Here is a 26,185-nt window from a genome sequence, read left to right as displayed (position 1 = left end):
GCTTTAAGAATAGTAAGGATTAAGGGATGTTGATAGATATTAGACGCCGTTTAGATATCTGATTTATCGCTCTTCTTTCCATCAAGCGAGAGAGTAGGAGATCGATTCTAAAATCCTCGTATCTAAACAGGCGCTTAATGTATGTTTTGCTTCTAAAAGAGAAAGTCATGGTTTTGGTCGATCATTTGCTTTTTTTTCTTTGTAATTTTGTCCAAAAACTTTAATATGGATCGAAAATAGTTAATGAAACAATTCTAACCATTGTCTCATTGTATGTAACATAGCATGTGATATAATACCTTCTAATGTTCCTAACAGTTTCAACATCCTAGTAAAATAAATTTACAGCTGCTTATTTCCTGATGATCATCCGATTTACATGCCTTTGATCTTATACTGCAAGCAAGTAATAAACTAGATTTTTCCAGCTGTCCCATTTCCCATTATATTGCCTATAAAATGAGGATGTCTTTAGCGAGCCCTAAATAAACTTCACCTGTGGGTGGCATACTAACATTATATAATGCTTTGCATATACTGTTAAAGTATAAAAGATTAAATAATGCCTTCTCCAACAGTTTACGCTTTTGGAGTAATTGGTTGTTTCACATGGTATCAGAGCAAAGGTTTTGGGTTCAAAACTCCTTGATATTAAAAATTCACATGTAATGTTCAACCCAAAAGGTGCCACATGTGCCATGTGTAGGCCAACCCTAAAAAGAGGGGCCACACACGAGGGGGAGTGTTAAAGTATAAAAGATTAAATAACGAGGGATGGTTCAATAGGGAGCGTCCTCACTGCAATATATAGAATGAGACGCCTATTGTGGCACATGGGGTCCCCCTACCTCCGATTGATCCAAACCGTCTATTTGGTACTTCTTGGTTTGGATTTCTCGAGGCTAAACAATCAAGTTAATCATCTAAATGTAACATCAAATTTTATGTATTCCTTTATGTTGAACATGGACACTCAAAAAACTATTAGAGTTTAAATTCGGCAGCTAAAATTATAAATTTTCGAATGTTAGGATTGCATGATTAGCTATATTGTTTGTTTGTCAGATATCCAAATCAAGGCCACTTAGATTGATGGTTCAGATCTAGGGGTGTAAACGAGCCGAGCCGAGCCGAGCCGAGCTTGGCCAGGCTTGGCTCGGCTCGTGAAGCTCACAAGTGAGGCTCGGCTCGGGCTCGAACCAGGCTCGGGCTCAGCTCGGCTCGATCAGGCTCGGCTAGGCTCGCGAGCCTTACCGAGCTCGGGTTATATTATGTTACACCCCTCATCTTCCCTGGACAGCCCTACTAGTGTAATTTGACTACGTTTTTTACACTATGGGGGTGGTCCTAGTAACAAATGGGGTTCCAAAAATGAAGTGACATATTTTGCCCCCCCCCCCCCCTTCACTCCATGGACAACCCTTTTAATGTATATATTAATATATAATATATATATTTAAATATATTAAATTCTTAACGAGCCTTAATGAGCCGAGCCGAGCCTGGCCTAACTCGGGCTCGGCTCGGCTCGTTAAGGATTCGAGCCGAGCTTGAGCGAGCTTCCGAGCCCGAGCCAAAATTGACACCCTTATTCAGATCAGTCAAAAGTGGGACTGTTGAGGAATAAGATCATATCTTAGATCTCACAACATATGATCATTCAAGATTAGGAAACCAAATTTAGATTTATTAATTATTCTAGATTAGGATATTCTTGGTTTATCTATTTCTATGTTTATCTTGATCTCTTGCCATAGTAATCCCTTTCGAGTTCTATCTAAACAATCATTAGGGTCCATTGTAAATCATCTAGAATTAATAGAAATCTCAGATTTTTCATGGTATCGATGTGTTATATCCGACTAGCATAACATACGAGAGTCCCCCCATCCTCTTTCATGGCATGAGCATAACATACGAAAGTCCCCGTCCTTCGGTTCTTCGGGGGGTGTATAACATACGAGAGTCCCCCCCCGTCCTCTTTCATGGCCTGAGCATAACATACGAAAGTCCCTGTCCTTCGGTTCTTCGGTTGGCAGGCGATCTAGCTGTCCGCAGATAGCCATCAGGACCTTCACTGCTGCAAAGCCAAACCCTAGTCGTCCACATTTTTTTTTTTTCACCCAAACAGTGCAGCTACTTGAGCCTAGGTCGACATTTTGGAGTAATTGGTTGTGTTGTTTCACATGGTATCCACTTGCAATGGATAACCCAAAACATGGGCCACATGTGTCACATGTAGGCCAACCCTAGAAAGAGGGGCCACACCTGAGGGGCAGTGTTAAAATATAAATGATCATCTCCAGAGTAATTTTTTTGACTAGGACATACTCTCTCATTGCATTACGATGAGGTCGACATAGATAGTTAGAAGCCAATCCATGATGATGCCTGTATGCTCATCATCGAGGCTGGTTTGGATATCATATTGATAGAAGCCAATCGATCCAGTGACAATGTCTATATACTCATCATCGACTTAGTATCAGTTCCAAGGGACCACGTCTATATGGATCCAATGGACACTTTCAGAGCCAGCCAACATAACCAAAATCATGTCAATTAATGTCCTGATCTTTTGGATCCGTCGGACTATCTGGGGTCCCATTGAAAACCCAACTTATGTGTGATAACAAGAGTGCTACATGTATGACTTCAATTCTAGTGCTCCACCCTTTAACAAAAGACATCCGCCGGACTTTCATTTTGTTCACTAAAAGGTCATAATGTTTAGTTCATTCCATCTTCTCTACAACAATGCAGCGGAATTAAAATCAGTCCTGTGGAATTGTTGAGGCAATCTATCTTTATGAAGAGTAGTTTTGCCACGAGGAGATTTGTGGTGCACAGGAGTAGTTCTAAGGGACGATCGTAGGATGATCAGGTGAACTTTCTCTGGCCCCATTGGGATCATAGATTTCAATGAAGCGGAATTAAAATCAGTCATGTGGAATTGTGGAGGCAATCTAGGGCGGCCTAAATGCATAGGAGGAGTTCTAAGGGACGGTCGTGGGATGACCATGTGGGCTGTCTTGCCCCATTATGATCAAAGATTCCTATAAAGCAGAATTGAGATCGGTCCTGCAAGGTATTAGATTCGATAAAGAGGGGAAATTAAGCAGGTTGATTGTAGAGAGAGACTCGCTCAACATAACCAGATGGTTGTTAGAGTTCCAAAAGGAGATTCTCAGGGCATATCGCAAATTGGATGTTTGCTCTCCCCCACACTCAACATGAACGTGGATGATAAATTGATAAGAACAAAGACAAATCACACCAATTTGTTCGTAAAGTTTTCTATCTCATTATCTATCCAGTTTTGAATAGATAGATTCCCTCTCATCCTTTTGTAATTTCCACGTATATTAAATATAATAATTGCTTGAACTGCTAATCAAGACAATTAAACCTTCTCACAGGAGGCCACGATAGAGGTTCGAGTGTGTTAGTTAATAATAGCAGTGGTTCGAGTGTGTTAGTTAATAATAGCAGTACTGCAACTCCGGTCGATTTTTAGGAATTCGGGTTGAGCTTTTACCATAAAATCAGGTTGGGTTCGGGTTGATTCCAACTCATTTTTTAGAGAAAGCTCAACCCAACCCAACCCAACCCAAGTTGTACCCCTAGTTAACGATCTTAAGGGGGAGATACCAATCACATATAATCATCAATATCCTCAATATTCTCTCTTTATGTTCCAAAAATTTCCCCTCTCCAAATTGTTCCCTAAACATAATTTGGTAACTTTTCAAAACAAGATAATGCCCTCCTCTGGAATTCTCGGCAAATTGCCATCACTATCACTATCACAATCACTCTAATGCCGTTGTCATCATCATCACAATAGAGAGAGAGAGAGTAGGCGTGCATTAATTACTCTTTCTTCCCCATGACAGTGACGATGCAAATTCCAGGGAAAAAGGCTAGAGTGATAAAGAAAGAAAAGGTTAAAGCAACCAACGGGCATGCAAGCAGCTGCATGCCATGAATAATACAAAGGCCCACTGAACGTTCCTCTGCCATAAAAAATATACTACACTTACACACTCATATTTACGATCCTTTTCTTCTTTTCTGACTTGTTTCTATACCCTTCTTTTACTTGCAGGCCTGGAAGTCAAAAGGGAGACTGGATAACAACTTCAACTTGCACTGTTACTTTCAAGGACAGAACCCCAAAAAAACAGAAAAAAAAAATGAACTTCTTAGGTGTGTTAGGGTTCCACGCGAAAGCATAAATCCCATATTGGAAGAGTGATTAGATGTGGATGGGCTTATATGGATTCGGGCACCCCTCTTAACGGTTAGCTTTTAAGGGTGAGCTCTATCCGATTCCCAACAAAGTGGTATCGGAACAAGGCACGTGGTAACCCTGGTTCAGCCTCCGAGGACAGAAAAATCGGGCCAAGATCTCGTACTTCCCATGTTGCACCCGCATGGATGAGCTTATAAAGTGGTCATAATTCATCATATTAATAGAAAAACTCAAAAACCTAAAATAATGTACAATTATTAATTAAAACTCTAAATTATTGTTTTTTAGACTTCGAATATCTTTAAATTAGCTTTAGGAGGTGGTTTAAAGTTAATAGAAGGGTGCAAATATGGAAACAACGGGGGTGCAAATATCAGCTCCTTTGTAAAGAGACTTTGCGATATACTACACTAAGCTTAAAATTAGAAGAGTTTTTTTTATGGTGAGTGAACAGTGATAATTGGTTCAAGGCACTAGATAAGGAGGCATCTACTGATATACGAGTTTTTCAGACTTGTCCAAACCCCATGTTTATCTGTTGGGAAATGATATATTCACTCCCTTTTCTTTCCCGGGCCACTCCTTGTCTTGTAAAATGGATTGTCATAAATACACCAGAGAGGGTGGGCCGAGGAAGTAAAGGGGGCGATTATACAGTTATATATCCGTTAATGTTTTTCTAACGTGGGGGAGAGAGGGGGTATCATTTCCCTAGGTTTAACATTTTATGTTCATCCTTATCATTTCCCTAGTTTTTCAGCCATCATGGTTTATGGTTTATGGTTTGGGGTTTTGACTTGACCACCCTTATTGGATGAGATCTTAGCTCTCAATATCAAGTGTGATGAAAAATGTTAAATCTGTGAATCTTATGAATAGAGTTCTTTCAAGGGACCTAGACCCACTAGTTCACCTTATGATGGCCCATTAAATTTATGGCCCCAATCAATCTTCCTTTTACCCAATCTTCCTTTTAACTTCCCAAGAAATAAAAGGTTATATGGAAGCTTCAGCAGGCATGCAGCTGCATGCCATGAATATTTCAAAGGCCACTGAACGTTCCTCTGCCATAAAAATACTTCACTTACACCCATATTTAAGACCATTCTCTTCTTTTCTGACTAGTTTCTTCTATAATTTGTTTTACTCATTACTTTCCAAGCCTGCATGACAAAAGGGAGACAGGATAACAATTGCACTCTTACTTTCAAGGGCAGAAACCCAAAAAAGAAGGAAACAAATTAACTGTTGGATGGTCACAGCTCCTCATCTTCTAATTTTTCCAGGAAGTTTTTTAAAGTAATAACCAAATTATGCTCTAGACTTATAATATTTTTAACCTAGCTTCTGGTATATGCATGGTAGCAAAAGCTAAGTCACAAATATCGTTCTAAGAAAATCTCGGGATATATTAAGTTTATATTTTTTATTTTTGTTGATTTATATCAGAAAAATGGTAAAAATAAAATCATTTAAAAAATATAAAAACATATAATTTAAGAAAAATAAAAATATCATGATACTTTCACAATATTTTTCACAATAAATGATAAAAATGAAAATATTGCTATATTTTTAAAATATCTAGATTATTCCGGGATTTTATCGTTCTATCAAAACTTTCCGATAAAATCTCGATATTTTCAAAATATTGGAGATATGTGTGACATAGAGCTAAAGGCAGTTGATTCTGGCATCTCCTTTTTTGCATTTTTTATTTCAAGCTTCTATCAATGGCAGCCAAATGAGAGAAGTCTAAAATAAAGAGAAGGGGACAAATAACGAAATAAGGGGTACCAATATCAGTTCTAGAGTTAACATAGCTTATGCGTGTTTTATTTATATGAGTGTGAACGTTAAGTATAGTATTGGTTGGTTTAGTAATATTCAATTCAAGAACATATCACCCCTAAGCATGAATGAATGAATGAGGGCCATTTAAATTCCATTCCATACGAGGTTCGCTCATGAGAACTCGTATATGAGGTTTCAGATTTTGTGTAAAATATCGGATTCCAAACTGGAGTACTTGTAAAATACTAGTATTTTGCACATGTTAGCCTCTCATGCTTGTAAGGCTTTACTTTGCAGGCATGTGGAGCTTGTCGCACCTTCAGCTCGGGGGCGTGACAGGAAAATTGAAAGTTGGGTAGAAATCAGGCGAGAAGCAATTAGGAAATAGCACGATGGACTCGTGTGCAGCACATTAGTTAGTTGTGCTGATAAGAAATCGCATGATGGACTCATGTGGACTGGGGACGCTTGGTTTGACATGTGAGCGAGTTATGCCGGTAAGAGGCAAGTATGTTAGTTATGGAGACTTTAGTTGCTCTGATATGCCTTGCAACCCAGCCTGGTATGGGACAGGTTTAAAGGGCCTTGCCTGACGCATTCCATCAGCTCTGGAGCTTTTGGCGTATTGGTAAGGTACCTAACATTTGGTAAGATACCTAAAATTCGCAGAGTACCACGTTCCAGGGCCAAAAAAATCCATCCATAGCTCCTAGGTCCTATCACCACTGCGATATGTTCGATAGTCTTATCCCAACACTAATTAGTTCAATTCACATTCCTGACTTCCTGACACCTTACTAGCCGTGGAAATATAGGTCTAAACCGGTTTTTGTTAATAAAATAGGTCTTCCCAACGGCTTCAACATTATTTCATTGATAAAGCTCTCAATTTTCACCCTATGTCATTCACATCCCAAAACAATGTCTTCATCAAACAAGGATTTTTGTATGGTCTCCATTTCATCACATAAATGTTTAAAGTTATTTAGATAGTAAGAAGTTGATTGTTACCTTTCTTGATCGAATGAATATGATGAGTTTCTTTTCTTTGGCATTCTAGCAAATGATTCCTCAAGTGTGTTAACTTTCCTTGGTGTAAACCCTGTCTGATCACCATAGTAAGCATATCTTTCAAGCTCTTCAAGATCCGAACTAACTTCTTCCAAATAGTGTAGATGGGATTTGGTTCTTTACCTTTAGCGGATCGACAAGGATGTGGTTGGGCTCTAGTTGGGAATGCACTAACATAATTTCTCTGTCCTTGACCCTAGCATAAAAAAAGAATATACCAACAATAATTGTATCATTACTTATTAAACGTTTGAGTCAGGATGAACAAAAATCCTTGTCGGGTTAGACTCACATTCAAAGACCAAAATGCACAGAATCATTCATAAGGGCATTTCTTAAAAAGTATCAAATTGAAGATTATAGTACGTAGAAGAATGGAAACCTCTGCTCTAGATAAGAAATTGATATTTGCACCCAAGAAATAACATTCTCCATTTCAGTCATTTCATAAATGCAAACTTTAAGGGATTATTTCCAGATCTTGAAGTTGAGTGTTGTTGTTTTCTTTTTCTTTATTTTTGTTACTTGTTTTGAAAGTGTTGTTTTCTTTTTCTTTATTTTGGGTTGCAATAGAATACTGCTTTTTTGGGACCATTTATCTTGTCTTGATGCAAAATTGTTTCTGCATCTTGAAACCCTAAAAAAGAGGTTCTTCTCTTTATTGATATTATAATGGAAAAGTAATTCAGAACATTCTTGTGAAAATTGATGTTTTCTTGGTCTCAAAAGACAACATAAATGGAGGGTATTTGGGGTTTCTTCTAGTGTGGTGCATCTTCAACTCCATAACCTGTTTGGAAAAAAAAATCATGAATAGTCCATTTTATCTGGCTTCTTAAATCAAAGAAAATGAGGTTTGAAGGTTTTGTGGCTTTAGAAAAATATCATAAACAAAATAAAGAATAAGAAAACAACAAAGAAAATGAAGTTTTAGGGTTCTCAAATTCTGCATAAAGAAAAATATGGAGATGTTAGGGTTTCAGCATTATCTCAACAAGCATCCTTTGTCAATACCAGTGAAAAGTCTTTCTTGTTTTTGCAGGCAATAGTAATGAGGGGAAATGTTGATAAGGCTTGTGCAATATGAACTAAGAGCCTTACATTCTTTCAAGAGAAAATTTATCATTTTTGGATTCTATATTGGCAAGTTGGGCCCTTTAGGGTTTCTTTTAAGTTAGAAGGATCGCCATGAAGAATGTCTCCAAGAGCAAGTTGGGAGTTTAAAGGTTTGGGTTTGTTAGTATTGTTAAAGTGAAGAGTACTGCTTGCAAGAGAGTGTTGTAAGAAGCTGGATGAATAACTGGAATGGAGAGATAGTTATAGCCATTAAAAATAGAAAATCCACAATTATAATAGAAAATCCCACTTACTGGTTGTCATGATCTTCTAATTTTGCAGCGATTTTCGGGGCTTCTCTATTTCTTTAACTGCGTTCTTGGCATTGAAAAGCTCAAGAACTTGGCCTTTGTCTTCTCTCCCCTTGCACGAGCTCAGATAATGGAAATCCTTTCCTTGGATATTGAAGAACAAGTCTCAAAAACACTGGTTTGTGTCTGGTTTGGAAGAGGGACCTTATATAGTCTGCTTTTTTATTAATGAAAAAGGCTCCCATGGAAGCCTTTTTTTAAAAAAAATTCCAAGAATAAGCCTCCTATCCTTGTCTCCCATCTTCTTATCTTAGTAAGTTGCTAAGTGCGTCAAAACCAAAACCTTTTTTCTTTTTCTTTTTTTAAAAAAAGTGCCTCAAAACCATAGAAAAGCAAGGTGCTAGTCCCAGTTAAAGGCCTATTCAAAGCCACAAAACAGAAAGTTTCCAAAAGATTAATGCTAAGGTTTTCATTTTTGTGTGTTCCATCCCTCTTTACCACTACAAAATGTCACAAAATATGATGTAGAGAGATGAAAGAGTACTTGTGATTCATTACTTTATGTAGAATGGAACTTGTATATTGCTTTTGTACAAGATGAAGCTCGGTCGTGCTCTTCAGCGCTTCTCCTTCCCATTTTTCTGAAGCGAGGAACGGGCTGAAGAGAGTCTGGTGGAGCAACTCCGCTTCGCTCCCAGAATTTGTCGTAAATTAGGGCAAATTTCCATTGGAGAGTCAGAAATAAAAGAATCGGGCCCGAAAGGATCGATGTTGAAGAACACCATTTTTAGTAGCTTTTTTTTAAAAAAAATTCTCCACAACGAAAAAAGCGAAAGTGCGACTGAGAAAGGTAGAAGGTAACACTAATATCTCTACAAGTGGGCACTGTAAAGTTGTGTGGTCCTTCCTTTCTCTACTGGATGGATGCTATAATGAAGTTTAGGTTGGTCCCTTGCCTATATGTTAGCTCCCCATACACCCGATTGTGAAAACTAGAATAATCTTAGGTAAAAAATATATAAAACTAATTACTGATAGGGATATGGTGAGACCATTTATTTGATAGGTGTAAACCTAAGCCACATGTTTACAGATGCTCCATACCTTTTACTTTTCTTTCCATTCGGACATTGTTCCTGGACTCTTGCCATATCTTTCTGAAACTACAAAGGTTCTTCATCAAGTTCATTCTCTTATGAAATCTGATTTCAACCTTGAAACTTGTGGACCTGAGAATCGATTTCGCAAGCATATTTGGAAGGTGTATTCAGTGGTGCTGGAGGTTAATTTCTGAGCCTTTTCTAACCATCAAAAATCAAAATTCAGTTTCCTGAGCGATGTTTCCATTCACATGTAAGTTTGTTTGACACTCTCTTGTTCTTTCTGTACATGGAGTCCATGGTTCTTACTAAAAAAAAACTTTTCTTTGTCGATAGTAGGTACTACTGTTTTATTGTAAGTTACTTGGTCATGCGTATTTCATTTCATTAATTTCATATTTATTCATGAATTATAGATTATTTGTTCGCACCGCTAATATGGGTAGAAGCAAGAGATTCAAGCTTGATTTTCTTTTTAAAGAAAAAAAAACTTGAAAATCATAGGAAATTCGGGGAAGACCTGAAATTTTATAAAAAGAAAAACAAACAAACCACAAGAGGAGTACAAAGCTGCCTTGCCTCACAAACTCTACAGCCTAAAAAAATGAAAATCAGTAAACAAAATCACACCATCACCCCAAGCCGACCTATTGCCTACTTTACCCATGCATTAGGGATGCCGATGGTGTCACATCTAGCAGCTCCTCTCATGGCCGCAGGGAGCTCTAACCACCCCTAGTAGCACTGGGTTGGATTTAGATCTGAAGGCCGATGTGCTTACTTTTCCTTATTTTGTTATATAAATACCAACCTAAGTGTTGCAAAGGAGTATAGTCTGAGAATTATTGGATCCATGCTTAATTGTCGTGATGTATGAAAGTATTGACATGAATTTCCAAAAAAAAAAAAATTGAGTTAAGAGTAAGTTTTTTTCTTCTTCTTCTTTGTTTCTCTTCCTATCATATACCATTGAAACTACACAAAGAAGTGTTGGTGTAGTGTTTAATTTTTCTAAATTTTTAAATTGGTACTACATAGATAGATATATTTCATGAACAAAGAAATTGATCATTCCTTCAGTGGTTTTATAAGTAAATCACGTGATTGTATAGTGCGATTCAATCATAACAAAAGGATTTAAGATTTTCTTTTTCTATGTATTGTGAAGCAGAGAAACATCAACTCCAAGAAGAAGTTTATGTAGTGAATCCAATTCATGAAAGTGGAATAGAAAGCTGAATTTATCTATCATCAAAAGGAAAAGTTTTTTGTCAATTGGATAATTTTCATGAGTATTGATGATGAGAGCCTTATGATGAATAGGAATTCAAGCGGAAAATATTTTCCAGCAAAGCAAGAAGGTGGCGACGATGATAACAAAATCCCCAAAGGATCATCTAGTTCAAGGCCATGGTCAGGGCTAAAGGATCCACGAATTGTAAGGGTGTCACGTTCGTTGGGAGGAAAAGATAGGCACAGTAAAGTAAGTACCATAAGAGGATTGCGAGATAGACGTGTGAGACTTTCGGTACCAACTGCAATTCAGTTATATGACCTTCAGGATAGGCTTGGGCTGAATCAACCTAGCAAAGTTGTGGATTGGTTGCTCAATGCTGCTCAACATGAAATAGATAAACTTCCTCCTCTCCAAATAGCTCCTGAAAATTTTGCTCTATACCCTCAACCCACTTTAGTTTCTCATCAAATGAACCCATCACAAGTTCCATCATCTTCCATTAATATTCAATACCTAAAGAGCAGTGGGACTAACTCTTTAACTCTATCTAAAATGGGAAATGTAAACAGCAGTAACAATGGGGTTGGGGAAGATCAAACTACATTATCGAAATCTATGCTTTGGAACTTAGATGCTTCTTTGAGAACTAAATGTAAAGAAGTTAAAGGAGAAGAAAACAATCAGAAAACCAATTGGAACAAAGGAAATGAAGAAGGAAATCAAGTGGGTGTTGAAGTTCAAAGTGCACCAGTGTTGGCTTATAATTTCCTAAACAATGCCATGCCTTACACTTCCTACTATCATTGGGAGTTGCCTACAAATGCATCCCACTTGGGAGGACTTGGATATTCATCTCAAACAGAAGAACCTTTGGCACAATCAAGTTTCCCTTCATATGTGAGTACTTCAACAGATAATGATCAGAAACAAATCAACTACTTTCAAATGTTGAGCTCAACATCACAAAATCTCTTGCCAAATTCCATCACAACACCTCTTTACTCAATTAGCCCTACGATGAGACCCTTACAAGTGAACATAACTCCCAAGCTTCATCATTCTCAAAATAACTCCCAAGCAAATTCCTTTCAAAATGATTCCAAAGCTACACTTGGATCGAATATTCCCTCTTCTGCCTTGTAAGAACATGTGGGTTAGATGAAAAAAATATAATGTAGGCAATGCATTGATAAATGAAGAAAGTTCTCTAACATTGCAGGATATGTGCTCCACTTGCTCATCAGAGACAAATTAAGGGGACTTCTACGTACTTCAAGATGGACGTGGGTGTTCTTCATTTAAATGTTGGATTTCATCAAAGATTCTTCATTTTTCAGTTTTAAAATAAGTACTTTTTTATAATTCCTATGGCACTTATGTAGCCTTTCTGCCATACAATGAGAGGGATATTCAAAACAATGTGGTGCAAATTGTGTTGAGAAGTTTGTAATAATGATGATATTATCTGTTCATTATAGAGTTTGATTGGAATGAATTTTCTAGATTATTCAGTTATTAAATAACTCTACAAGATTTGAAAAAAAATCAAAACAAGGAAAGCAATGCTTTCTCAAATTGCGATTCATGGGTTATCTACCAATTCTTAATGGCTTCATGGGTTATCTAGTTGTCAATGATAATAATCTGTAATCTGTATATCTTTAATTTGTTGTTTCCAGTCCTCTCTCTCTCTCTCTCTCTCTCTCTCTCTCTCTCTCTCTCTCTCTCTCTCTCTCTCTCTCTCTCTCTCTCATGCTTATGAGTGCATGCTTGCATTTGCACAATTAAATGACTGCACAGGCACATACATTCAAACCAAATTTAAGTTTCGTGCATAAACTATGGAGGATGAATAAATGGTCTGCAGCATGAAGAGTAATGAAACTCGGGTTTTCTTTTTAACATAATTAGAAAAAAAAACTTCAAATGAAAGTCTAGACATTCCATTCTCTTGAGCATTCAAATGGTTCAACAGACGCATGGTTTCTTATCTAACCTATACTTTGGAAAAGGTGAATGAAAAAACTAATAAACAGAAATGTTTTGAAGTTATGAATAAAGAAGGAACATCTGAGGGAAAGATTGCTTCTGATACGTTGGTTTGTTTAAGACAAGGTAGGGATTGTGGCAATGTCCTTGTTGCACAAGATCCAGGAAAATAAAGTGAGGGAAAAGCAAGCAAGAGTTGATGTTAATTGACAAGTGGTAAAAATAAAAAGTATAGGTGGTCCTAGGACGAAAAGGAAAAGGAAAGTAAAGGGGGTTTTATAGGGTTTGTGAGCCTTGTGGTCCCTTGTTCACTCCTAGGAAAGGGACCTCTCTCTTTCAAATGGTCCTCACTAGTAATTTAATTAACTCTCTACATTTTTTTTATGGGTACTCTCTACATTTCATTAGCCTAAATTTTGGTTTTGATTTTATGGATTATCATGATCCAATGCATCATTATACGGATGAAAGTTTGATAATTGATCTACACCGTTCATTGCTGAAGTATTGCTTTCTTCGGGTGATCTTAACCATATGATCAATGGGTTTTGAGCCACTGGATTAGGATTGTCTATCAGAGCAAATTTGGGCCATGGAAAATATATGGTGGGGCTCAATTTATTGTCTAAATTGATCAAGGTAGGGCCCATGTGTGCAATAGGTTGAGTGCTAAGTTGTATATTAATGCAACACTTTGCATTGGATTATTCTTCTTTTTAAGGGAAATGGTCATAGTATACATCAGTTCCACATGCTCAATCAGCAAACATCAGTGCCACACGCTCAATGTCTTTTCGTTAATCTAAACAATTAATAGTGCCTTCCCTATAATTTTATTAGAGGAATGATAGATACAAGGGGGCCCTTGCAGAAAGAGCCGCAAAAGGGCTCTTGATTGGATCCGCGTCATCAAATGTAACTGATTTTACTTTTTCAATTGATTTTCAAATGTAACTGGATCCAATGAAACCCTTTTGCAGCTCTTTATGCAAGGGCTCGATCCCTTGTCTCTGTCATTGCTCATTTTATTAACTGTACATCTTGTAGAATGCAGTCCTTGCATACTGAAGCATAAGGAGCCAAACACGACCTTGAAGTCTCTTTTCCCACTTCACTAAGTATTGTATATTATGTTCTTAAACGCTCTAAATTCCCACTCAATATTCCTCTTAATCAGATGGGTTCTTTGAAAGAACCCACTCAATATTCCCCCTTTAAGACTAAATCTGAACTGATTTTTTCAAAGACCCAATTTATTTTTTTAGATTTTAGCATCACTTCAGGTGAGTAGTTTGCTTTCTAAATATAGACCAAGTCTAGGGGTTGATATTTCCACCCTTAAACTTTGGTATTCTACTCATGTTAGTTTCTACAATATGTTGAAAAGAAAATAAATCAACTTAACACAAGTTGATAATGAAAAAAAACGCGTAAATTTATAGGTGGCAATACCACTTCCGTTATTTATAATGTTTTAATTGGATTTAAGTTTTCTTTTGTTTCTGATTAGGGTGTTGGATTAATAATGACTCAAGATAGGCCATGCTTTTCTTACAAATTTTGATTAATAATGTCCCAAGACCTAGTTTCAAAATTTCATCAATGCCTAGGAAGGCCCACGTGAGTATAATTAAGAAAAGTATGTCACTATAGTTGTAGTAGCAATAATAGAAGTAGAACGAATGAAGTAAGAGACACTTACAAGGGTAATGAAGGAATTTAAGGGCCTCTTTGGATGTCACCAAATTTAATCTCATTTACAAAATAAGATTATTTTACACATGAAAAAAAAAATTCATAAAGTTCCTAATTATTTACAGGTGGGATTTAATTTTTACTGAAGGGGGGCCTTCAGTTTATGATAATCTTCCTCTAGATTAACCATAATCATCTCATTTCCCTCTAAATTGTGGAAAGGAAAAAAAAATTTCCTCCCCGAATGTTTTTTCTCTCAATCCAATAAAAACTACCCAATATCCAAGCGATGGAAATACGCATGATTTCATGTTAAGTGGACAACATGTGTAGTTGGGGATTTGCTACGGACCATAGCAAAAGGGATTTCACGGTCAGTTGCATGAGAAAGCACCCACCTCATGAATAAAGACAAAATCTGCTGAAAACTGAACATATGTGGCTGCTCTCTCATGCAAAGGACCATATGTGAAATGCCTTCGGCCATGGTCCCTTGCAAATCCCGTCTTGTTATATATATATTTTTTAAATTGACATTTATTATTCCAAAAAGTGCCAAATAAGGGACAAGATGTCCCATAACAGGCTACAACAGTACCGCCCCTTACACACAATAGAATTAGCTTACATATCCGTTTTTATGCTACCCATCTCCATTCCCCATTACATTACCCAATAGCCTAACTTGTATCGAGTCCAACAAAAAGTGACATATTTGTGGTCCCCCAACAAGTAATGATACATGTCCGCCATGCCAGGGACGGAGCCAGTGGGGGCAAGGGGGGCAGTTGCCCCCCTAAAAATTAGAATTTTTTCTGTTATATTTTAGTTCAGTGCAACTTTTAGTAAAGTTAATTGTCCCCTTAATATTAGGAACTTTTCTTTAAAGTTAGCATTTTTTCATAAACTTTCACCCTAAAATTCCGGATTTTAGTTCTTTTGGAACATAGTTTTTGTTAGCATTTTTTGTAAGGTTGCCGATTTAGTCAGCATTTTTTGGTAAAGTTATTTAGTAAGTCCTTCTTAACGGGCCATTTAAATTAAAGGGATAAATACATTTACACCCCCTCTAGTTTCTGACACATCCACTTCGACCCCTGTAGTTTAAAAAGTGACGAAGACATCCCCTGTAGTTTCAATTTGTTTAAGGTTTGCCCCCTTAGTTGAAGGTTCGTCCATAGATTGAAGGGTCAGGATGATCCGATGGAGCTGATTTTTTGGGCACACCCTATCTATGTCAAGACCCATCAAATGAACGCTTTGGATCATCCAAATAATGTGGGCCCATACCCGAATCCAAAGCGTTTGGTAGTGTTTGGATTCGGGTATGGGCCCACATTATTTGGATGATCCAAAGCATTCATTTGATGGGTCATGACATAGATAGGGTGTGCCCAAAAAATCAGCTCCATCGGATCATCATAACCCTTCAATCTATGGACGAACCTTCAGCTGAGGGGGCAAACCTTAAACAAATTGAAACTACAGGGGATGTCTTTGTCACTTTTTAAACTATAGGGGTCGAAGTGGATGTGTTTCAGAAACTAGAGGGGGTGTAAATGTATTTATCCCTAAATTAAAACCTCCTCTTTTACCTATTGACTCTCTCTCACATAATTAGTTGAACGGGATGGACAAAACAAATCTGGATAAGAGAGAAAGGGATTGTCAGTTGTCACCTTAGCTATGTATAGATTTTATTTGTTGTATATACCTAAATCTAGTATTTTTCTAAAAGTACATGGGGCCCATTTCATTGGATGATCCAAACTGTTCATTTGTTGGGCGAAAACGTAAATAGGCCGCACCCCGTAAGTCATCTCCATAGGATGATCTTAACCCTCCACTCTACAATGAGATTGCTCATAATAGAAACTATAAATCGGAGGGTTAGGACCATCCTATGGAGATGAATTACGCGGCGAGAAACATTGTGGCCCAACAACTGAACGGTTTGGAGGAAAATACTGGACCTCATGCACATACAACACATAAAATCTTAGGATTTATTGGGATTTTCAAAGTAGAAAGCCTTTTTTTTGGGGCCTTGGAATCTTTTAAATCACTAACATTCTTGGACCGCACTATGGATGCTTGTAAAATAGTGAGGTCCATCCATCACAACATGCCCCACTACATCAAGGTATGATGTGTAAATTGTAGGCTCTATTTTATGCATGGATTAGGGGGAGATGATGGGCCCGACCTATCAAAACATCAAGTGTAGAATGGTGGACCCAACATGTTATAACAACCATTTTTTTTTTATGACGTATGGTGTCCCCACCCCACTTTGTAGAGTGGGACTAATTCCCTCCGAATGAGCGTAATCACCCGTAAACCGCGCATCGGGCAAGTCCAGGGGGATTCGAACTCTCGTCTCTGGGGAGCATACCCAAGACTTCAGCCAAAGAGCCACACCTGTACGGGTTTTATAACAACCATTCTCTGCCCCCTCTTGAGCAAAATCCTGGCTCCGCCCCTGTGCCGTGCCACATAGACGTCTCCACCTTATTCCAGTTGACAATTTCGATTTTCAAAAACCCTATAGCTATTGTGCGCTCCTAACCATGCATGATAGCCATCTTCACCACCCGATCTCCAACGGCCACCACCTCGGTCCACCACCGAGCTTCGGCAAATCCACATTCAATCCTGCAACAAAACTATTTCTTCCACCATCCTCTCTATTGCAATATCCGGCAACCCATGACTTCCCACTGCCTCCCACGGCCACCACTCACGGCCCCCACCGCCTCCCACGGCCTTTCACAGTCTTCACGGCCTCCACTGCCTTCCAAAACTTTGGACCGAGCAGGGCCTTTGGCTAGATCGGCCTCTACCTGTAGGCCATAGATGATCCAAAGCAATGCCTATCAAATGGACGGTTTTGATTAAACAATGGTGGGACTCACTCTATTTAGACGGACTCGCCTCATTGCAATTCAAAGAAGTCGCATCCCATTAAAGCATGGGCAGTGATAAATTCGCACCCCTGGGATGATAATTCGCTCCCTTTTAAACGCTAAAAAGAGTTAAAGTCTTCCGTATACCCTCCTTTAACGGGGTGCGAATTATCCTACAGAGGGAGCGAATTTATCATCTCCCCTCTCCCGAGGAAGTGATATATTTACCCCCTTTTCTTCCCTGGTCCACCCCCCTCTACTGTATTTCTGACTCCTCTTCACAGTACAAAATATAAACTCTGCTCTGGGCCAAAGTCTGAAGTTGGAAACTTCAAATCCAAAAAATCCGAGGGTGGGCGAAAAGATCTTTCTAGGGTTTTTCTAGGGTTTCTATTGAAGTGAAAACTGAGAGAAATGTGCGGAATCGCTTTGATTATCTCAGGGGTTCGCTTTGATTTGTCTTCCTTGTTTCCCAATTCTCCCTCACCTTCATCTCCTGAATCGAATCAGGTAAAATCCTAATTCTTTGATAAAAAATGAACAGTTTTTTTATTTTTTTGGTACTTCACTTTTCTATTTCACTTCTTTTATGCAATATCATCAGATTATGTTCTATACAATTCGAATGCCATTACCCTTTGTCTTGCGCTTAGCAGTCTATGGTTTCTTGTTAAAAATCGAATTTTTAACGCTTTTATTTCTTCATAGCTGTAAATGATTATCAGAAAAGGGGGATTTATAATAGGATAAGTAAAGGGGGAATTTAGGATTCCGGGCCTACTTAGATTGTCTTGCAATATGGGTGTGCATTCAAAATGAACCCTTAGTTTGCAAATTAAGATTGAATCTTTGATGGGTTAGCATGTGAACTTATTATTTAAGATCTCCATGTAAGTATTCATACTTCGTGAAACAACCAATTACTCCAAAAGCTTAAGCTGTTGGAGATGGCTTTATTTAATCTTTTATACTTTAACACTCGCCCTCACTTGTGGCCCCTCTGTTTAGAATTGGCCTACATATGGTACATGTGGCTCCTCTTTTGGGTTGGCCATTACATGTGGATTTTTAATATGAAGGAGTTCGAACCCAGAACCTTTGCTCTTGTACCATGTGAAACTACCAATTAATTTAAAAGCGTAAGCTGTTGGAGATGGCGTTATTTAATCTTTTATACTTTAGCATACTTTATGTCAGTTGCTCTGAAGTAGAGTTTGCAGCATAGTTACTGGAAACTTCCAACTTGAATGGGAAGATCGCTTCCCCAGAAGTTCACTTATGAAGCCAAATTCTTCTCACTTCCCAATTTTAGGGGAAGCATGCTTCATACGCGTTTCCTCTTAATTAAGACTATGCTTCTTATTCGACGATTATTTTCCTAAAAATGTTTTTTCTCCTTTTGATAATGCCTAATGAGCCTATTTGCAAAAAAAGTGTTTTTTTTTTAATGGCGAAAAGAAAAGAAAGAAAGAGTAAATTTAAACCCTAAAAACTCATCTCAACTTTTAAATGAAACCTATGCGGAACATTTTTTAAAGCTTAACATGAAATTTACATGAATAAAACACATGAAACTATAAATTCCTAAATCTAGTATCTCTCATTGGTCGTGAAGTCTTATTTGCTACTGGTAATCCTTACATACATTAACCATTCATACCTAACCTGCTATAACCATACCCCTTTTATACATGTCTTTTTTTTTTGCTTCCATGTGGCATATTATATGCTTTGTGCTAACTTTCAGTTATGCTTCGCACATGTTTTACCTTTACTTTCTTTAGAGCTTTTTGCTTCCTGCATTTTTTCATTTCTAAACCCGCTTCCCAATTCTAAAATTAACAAATTTTAAATCTACAAAAACATATATTTCATGTTTCCCTTGTATTTCATATGTGTTTCCATTGAGGTTTCTCTATCGTTTTTGAAACGTTCCTAATGCATTTCCTACGACGTTTCTCGATGCGTTTCTCGATGCATTTCTCATACGATTTTCCATTGTTTTCCCGTTTCTCGTCCCTCTATTTTTCTTTGTGTTTTCCATTTCTGTTTCACATTTCACTTCTCGAATTCGTTTCCCAACCCGGTAACTATGATCTTACCGTTTATTATTTTTATTTTTATTTTATTATGTTTTAATGGTATATAATTTCACTTTTAGATCGTATATATAGCAACTTTTCTTAATTTTCCTTTTCTTTTGTTATTTCTATATTTATTGTTTTTTAATTTGAGTCAAAAGTCATGACTCGCCTGAGTTGTCTTGTCAATCTGCCCAAGTTAAAAAAATAAGGCTCAACCCGGACACATGTTTTCCACACAAAATTTCCAACTTTGAGCAATTGATGTTGCACAGTGTATTGTCTTGTTTCTAATAACATGTTTTATTCCATATTAAAGAAAAACTTATGCTCATAAGGAAAAACTTGTCTCTTAGGAATCTAGACAATTTAATGTGTATGGAATATTGACTGCCAAGTACTCTTATGCTTTCGTGGCGAGGTTCAATTCCATATAGACAGAAGTGTCCAACACTTATCAATGTTTGGTGGAAGTTGATTGGTTGTAAAAACATGTGAGCATTAATTCTACAGAGTGTACCTTTGTAACTAAATCAAAGAATGAGCGTTCTGGCAGTATGATATTTCTGTGGCTTCCTTTTGTTTCTCTCTCTTTGCTTAGGAATGCATGCAACAACAAGTGACAAACTGTTCTGAATGAGTAAGGTCCGAAACAGTCAATGGACCTATCATAGTTGCTAAAATCAGCTATGAGAATCTTACTTATATGCATTTATGGATGATATCTTTGTTACGCTTTCTTAATCGATGAATTACTAGAATTAAACAGTTTGTCTGCAGGTGCATGAGCCAAGGTTATCAGTGGACGATCTTAAAGCAGCTCTACGGAGAAGGGGTCCTAATCACCTGGGGAGCAGGAAGGTTTTCTTTCAGTTAAAGAGCATAGATTCTGTTGAAAAGGAAGAATATCTCTCTTGCTTGAATGTAAAGTCAGTTGGCTATAACGCTCCCATTGGTTGCTGTGTTCCATCCGTTTGTTTCCGGAATGAAAATCAAGTTAAAGGCTTATTATCTGACTTGGTGATTGCTGATTACGACAATGAAGAGGAAACCAAAACGGAAAAGGAGATTTCTTCTGTGTCCTTTACTGAAATAAAGAAATATTACATCACTTCTAAAGTGATTACTACACAAGATACTACAACCATGGTAACAGAATCTGATGCTGAACTGCATTTCCTTGGTGCCACATTGCAACTCCGGGGAATAAGTCCCGTTCTTCAACCTTTAGTGGATACTTCCGGAAACCTACTTGTTTTTAATGGTATTGTTTTTTATCCAGACATGATTTAGATGGGAATGTGTATGCATGTATAGCCTAATTGACATTTTATGCTGAATGTAGCTTCTTTATGGTTTTAATTGAATTGGTTCACCTCCGACACTAGCACTCATGTTTCTTGATCTTCTACTATGCACGAATTTGATCAAATGCTAATATTCTCCATGTATATATATATTTCTATAGGGCCCTTCACTCTTCTGCTTCATTGGACACTTATTATTCTCCTTATTCAATTCAACTTCCCTTGTTTTGCTAATTTGCCAACCATCTCATCTGCACTTCCAGGGATATGTTGGCACCCCTCCACTAGATCTCTAATTCTGTCTACTATCTCACTCAAATATTGTCCAAGCCGCTGCATTCCTAACTGTTATTCTCATCAAAGCAATGATGTTAGATGAATTCGCTTCTATCGTCAATCTTCCCGTTAATTTAGTCCTCAATAATCTTAATCCTGTGAGCAAAGCTCTTGCCTCCCTGTTCGTGTTATTGGACCCAAGTACTTAAAGGAAGCTCTCGACAAAGGTATTCATTTAAGAGTGGAAAGCTGCTCAGATGTGGATTTGGCAGGATTGCCTTCTCATAGATGTTAATTTGGTCACTTGGCACAACAGGAAGCATAATGTAGTTGCATGATCTTGTGCAGAAGTCCTTTGACGATTTGGAGAGATGAAGAAATCTTTTCAATTAATTGGGGAGGAGGTATGGAAATAGCTTTTGGTTGGGGTTGCCATGGGGTCTGTAGTTTTGTAAGGAGCAGTATGAATTGACAGGTTGGATGAGCTATACCCTATTTTGATGTATTTATGATTTCTTTTTATCTGTTTCCTTTGATGGTTCAGGAGCATGCTCCTTGCCATAATACTATGTAAATGCAAGGCGGGACCTCTGGTCCCAAATGTAATCTTCATGGTATAAATAAAATTTGTCATTTTTCAAAAATTGTTCTTGTGCAGAAAGAGAATATCTAGCCATGACACACACACACACACACACACACACACACACACACACACACACACACACACACACACACAGTTTGAAGATGTACTATGATAATCAAGTCGCTACTTACGTTGCTTGCATTCTTATATTTCACGAGAGGACTAAGCACATTGAAGTGGATTGTCATTTCGTAAGTGAAAAGTTCACTGGTAAATTTATAGCTATTCTGTGTGTGAGGTCCAAAGATCAATTGGCAGATATACTTACATGAGCAGATGCTTGCAGTCAATTAGGAAGTATTTGTTCCAAGCTCGGCATGTATTCTGTCTATGCACCATCTTGAGGGGATTTCCAACAGTGTTAAGAGTGTAAGATAAGGCCCACGCCCGTCTCAACGTAATTTCTGTTAGTTATTAGAGTGTTAGTTCTTATGCTAATTTGATAGGTCCAATCTTAGTTGGCATAATGTCAGACATTGTACTTATGGATAAGTGAGGTTATAATTACACCAATTTGTGGGATTAGGGTTTAACCTCCAAGAAAATAATTTTCTCCTTTCTTCCCTTGGTCTTCCTCTGTTTCGCCCCTCTTTTCTCTCCATCTTCCCCTTTCTTCGTGTGAAACGACCAATCACTCCAAAAGCTTAAGCTGTTGGAGATGGCATTATTTTATATTTTATATTTTAACACTTCATATGAATTAGCAAGGATGGTGATCTTCCAAACTTCAACAGTTTGCATAGTTTTTATCATTTTTGTGAGTAGGTGATCTCATTTTGCGCTTAAATAGTAATGATATTCTTAACATTGACAGCAAAATACAGAGTCTTTGTTACATTATAAAGTCTAGTAACCACTTACCTCGTCAGGCGTACACATTTTCTTTCAACTGGAACACTTCTAACAAAATTGATTTCATTGATGAAATCAGCTAGTTATTTCTGATTAGTATTTTTTCTCCCGGTTTGTTCCCTGCTTACTTGCACCGTATACATTGATTCGTCTCTCTGAGTTGTATCCGGACTGTCAATCTCATTTCTCATCTAAAGTTATCTTTTAAAAGGTGAAATATTTGGAGGGATTGATGTCGGAAGTGATAGCAATGATACTGAAATTCTGATGCGTGAATTGGAAAAGTGTTGTTCTTGTGATTGCCATGGACACAAAAGAGTTTGTTACTGTGCTGAAAATGAAGGAATTTCTGTCCCCGAGCTTCTTTCAACAATTAAAGGGCCATACGCATTAATATACTGGCAGGTATCTCTCTATTAATATGATAGTTTCTCTTGGTTAAGACTCTAAATGATGCAATATGGGCAAATAGACTTGGATCACTTCTTGAACTTTGTTTCTCATATTTTTCTGAATGCATACCTTTCAGGCTAGGTCAAAAACCATATGGTTTGGTCGAGATGCATTTGGAAGGAGGAGCCTACTTGTTCACTGGCCAACTTTGGATGACTCAAGATTTCTGCTATCTTCTGTATCACCACCTCCATCTGCAGAGAAGAGCTTTGGTAAATAGTTCAACTGAATTTTTCTTTCATTTTTGGCTTCACTTTTATAAATTTACTTGGGATAAAAAACTGCTTATAATGGAAGCACTTTCACTTTGTTTTTGTGGGAATCTGCATATGATTTATTGGTGGAATTTGATCTTTCTGATGGAAATAAAGAGATTCCCACTAATAGCATTATTTCTATTCCGTTCTTACTGACCGAGCCATGTCTTCAGTGCACACATTTGTTGTGCTCTTGTGCCACTTGTGTATTGCTTGCTTACTCACTGAGTGCGTATTCAGCCGTGTGTCACATACCTTTGCCTTTACAGTACTAGTTCCATGGATTTAAATTTCCATAGAAACCAACACGAAACAACCGATATGTTCCCGTTTCCATCCCGATCGAAATGATACCGAAACCGAAACAAATATCGAAACCAAAATCATAAGTGCATTAGTGATATACTATATTAGTACGTATTACTTAATTATTTTATTATGAATTGCACATGAACTGTAGTGTATGTATTATGTACAAAAATTTATATGAAGCCATGTGAAATGTAGTATGTACTGAATTATCAGACGTGCACGACAGTGGATGTCACTAGGTGTTCGATGTTATTAAGCAGTTATGGACAGCTGTCTTACATGTGTGATGGTTTCTAAGTGTGTATTGATGCTTATTCTAGCATTTCCTGAAGTTTCATCTTAAAATTTTATCATTCGCATATGTTTCCATGCATTTCTGTGATTTTACATGATTTCCACCTAAATTTCCAACTGAAACCGATACATTTCCATTTCCGTAGTGACCGAAACCGTATTTATAACCTTGGCTAGTTCACCACACATATATTCTTCACTCCACATGTTTGTATTGTAGCTCAAAGTTCAACAATTCTATTAGGGCCAAACAAAATTCAAAATTTCAAACCTATTGGATAATCTTTACAGAATTCCATCATATGCATGATGTCTAATTTATAATGTAGGTTTAGGGGAAATAATATATTCACCCTTTTTTACTTGGGACAGCCCCCTCTAGTGTAAAATAGTAGTTTTAAATACACTAGAGGGGCTGTACCTAGTAAAAAAGAGGTAAGTATATCACTTCCCAGGTTTAGTGATGATAAAATTGTCTTTCCAATCAACATAACATTTTACAAGTGAATTCTTTGTTTTGCTTTTGTATTTATTCTATGATTTGTAGACACGGATTGTACAAAGTATTTTCTCGTGGCGACATGGGCAATGGCTATGGAAACATGTCGGCACGGACTTAGACCCTGTCATCCATTCCCGCAAGTAAAGTTCAGCTTTTTATATTTGTTTCACTGTATCTGACTTTCTATTTCAAGTGGGGCTAAGTAACTCTTTATTTATTTAGTATATTTGACTTGCCCTTTCTTATATAATATCATTTTTCTTTTTCTTTTTTAAGGCTTTTCTTGACTGTATTGTTTTTATTCTACTGTGGATTTCTATCATGGATGTTGCTATGAGTTGAAAGAGATGATGCTACTGCAAGGTGGCGGAGATGTTCTTTAACTAAGTTCCCCTTCCTCTTTGTCTTCTTATCCCCTTCCTACTTTTTGTCCCTGTTCTTCTCTTTGCTGTCTAAGGTTTTATTTTTCCCTCTCCTTTTTAAACATGCAAACATTTAACTTTTTTGTTATTTCTTCTAGCTTTTTTTCTGTGTATGTTTTTTTTCCTTTTCTTCCTTCTCCTCCTCCTATATTTCCACTTGCTTTATTTCTGTTGAAAGAGATGTTGCTCCTTCTAGGTGAAGGAGATGTTCTTCAGACAAGTTCCTCCTCCTCTTCTTCTTCTTCTTCTTCTTCCATCATTGTTCCTCTTCCTTTTCGCCCTCTAATGGACTGTTTTATTTTTTTTTCCTTCTTTTTTTTAAAGATTCAAACAGTCAACTTCTTTCTTATTTCTTCTAGTTTTTGTTGTTTGTATTTTTCTTTTCTTTCTTCTTCTTCTCCTTTATTTCCCTTATTTTGTTTCTGTATTTCTTCTTCTTCTTCTTCTTCTTCTTCTTCTTCTTGTTTCTTCCTCTTGTTTCTTCCCTTTATTTTTTATTTTTTGTATTTTCATATTTTTTTCTTCTTTCTTTGCTTCTAACCGTGTACTCGTTATTGGATTGAGGGGTTACCGTGTCCGATACTCCATGCCCGTGTCAACACATTACTCGTGCCCATGTCCACATATCATAGGTTTTAGTTCAAACTTCAAATCATATTTGTTTGTAATGTCAATTTATTTCATAGATCTCATCTCCTCCTTTAGGATTTTTCTTGAACCTCTTTCCCATTTAGAAATAAGCCGGACAGTTCTTTTTATATGATGAAACTCATGTATGGCTTATGCAGGTTCAATTGCAGCAAATAATAACGTTGAACCTCATGCAGTTTTTAAAGTCTCATATGGGATGGGTTCTCTTGGTTATTGGGAAGAACTTTCTTGTGGGATATATAGTATATGTCTAGATGCTTCAAAAGTCAATTCTCAGGGTAATACACAAAATCTGATTGGTGAAGTCAGGAAACATGAGTGGAGGGATACCCTGCTAAAGAAACTGATCAAATGGGAGAGAAATTTTGTGGAACCGGAGTCTGGTAAATTTTATGACATTCCAAATTCTCTAATGAATAGTTTTGTCCATTCTGATTACAGTCTTGAAAGACAAAGGTGCATTCCTAGCCTCTGAAGTTCTCGACATGGTTTGAAATTTCGGCCAAAATACCGAAATCTCGGATTTCGGCCAAGGCCGACACTGAAAGTACATGTATTCGGTGTCGGCCCGGATTTTGGCCGAAATTTTGGAATTCCGGCCATTTTTATTTTTTTATATATTTTTTCAGATTTTTTTGTTTTTTCTGAAATTTCGGCCCATTAGTGAGTTTTTTTTACTACCGGATTTTGGCCTAAATTTCGGTTTCGGCAGTGGCCG

The 26,185-nt window shown here is 37.3% G+C and overlaps 2 protein-coding genes and 1 long non-coding RNA gene across 6 annotated transcripts in view; 2 read left to right on the top strand and 1 right to left on the bottom strand.

Annotated features, from left to right (window-relative positions):
- Nucleotides 1-6,896: 6,896 nt before the first annotated feature.
- LOC143849815 (uncharacterized) lies at nucleotides 6,897-9,410 on the bottom strand. Its single transcript, XR_013235880.1, has 3 exons — nucleotides 8,491-9,410; nucleotides 7,244-7,316; nucleotides 6,897-7,155 (listed from the first exon to the last, which is right to left on the bottom strand). It is a non-coding gene; the product is annotated as an uncharacterized LOC143849815 (long non-coding RNA).
- Nucleotides 9,411-9,481: 71 nt separating this feature from the next.
- On the top strand, nucleotides 9,482-12,347 carry LOC143849813 (uncharacterized). 3 transcript variants are annotated; one of them, XM_077359018.1, is made up of 2 exons: nucleotides 9,482-9,840; nucleotides 10,911-12,347. In XM_077359018.1, coding segments are annotated over exons 1-2 (1,059 nt in total). In that variant the 5' UTR covers nucleotides 9,482-9,838; the 3' UTR covers nucleotides 11,968-12,347. The 3 variants fall into 3 exon arrangements, with proteins under 3 accessions (XP_077215133.1, XP_077215131.1, XP_077215132.1); XM_077359016.1 differs by having other exon boundaries at nucleotides 9,484-9,840; nucleotides 10,759-12,347; XM_077359017.1 differs by having other exon boundaries at nucleotides 9,484-9,840; nucleotides 10,756-12,347.
- Nucleotides 12,348-17,693: 5,346 nt separating this feature from the next.
- Nucleotides 17,694-26,185, top strand: part of LOC143851421 (Asparagine synthase family protein) — a 33,552-nt gene continuing 25,060 nt past the window's right edge. Inside the window, exons 1-5 of one of the 2 annotated variants that reach the window (XM_077360847.1) lie at nucleotides 17,694-17,924; nucleotides 20,276-20,759; nucleotides 22,788-22,981; nucleotides 23,106-23,241; nucleotides 25,605-25,850. In XM_077360847.1, coding sequence (XP_077216962.1) covers nucleotides 17,829-17,924; nucleotides 20,276-20,759; nucleotides 22,788-22,981; nucleotides 23,106-23,241; nucleotides 25,605-25,850 — 1,156 coding nt within the window. In that variant the 5' untranslated portion in view covers nucleotides 17,694-17,828. The remainder of the gene's footprint in view (nucleotides 17,925-20,275; nucleotides 20,760-22,787; nucleotides 22,982-23,105; nucleotides 23,242-25,604; nucleotides 25,851-26,185) is intronic. The other variant, XM_077360848.1, reaches the window with a different exon arrangement.

The sequence above is a fragment of the Tasmannia lanceolata genome, unplaced genomic scaffold (genome assembly GCF_043159265.1).
Source record: "Tasmannia lanceolata isolate RefF3 unplaced genomic scaffold, GAP_Taslan_0.1 ptg000018l, whole genome shotgun sequence".
NCBI classification, from domain to species: Eukaryota; Viridiplantae; Streptophyta; class Magnoliopsida; order Canellales; family Winteraceae; genus Tasmannia; species Tasmannia lanceolata.
This window is presented reverse-complemented; position numbering and strand designations above follow the sequence as displayed.

Bases quoted from the DNA above. Each gene is read 5' to 3' on its own strand.
- LOC143849813 (XM_077359016.1), top strand. From the start codon at position 10,876: ATGAGTATTGATGATGAGAGCCTTATGATGAATAGGAATTCAAGCGGA.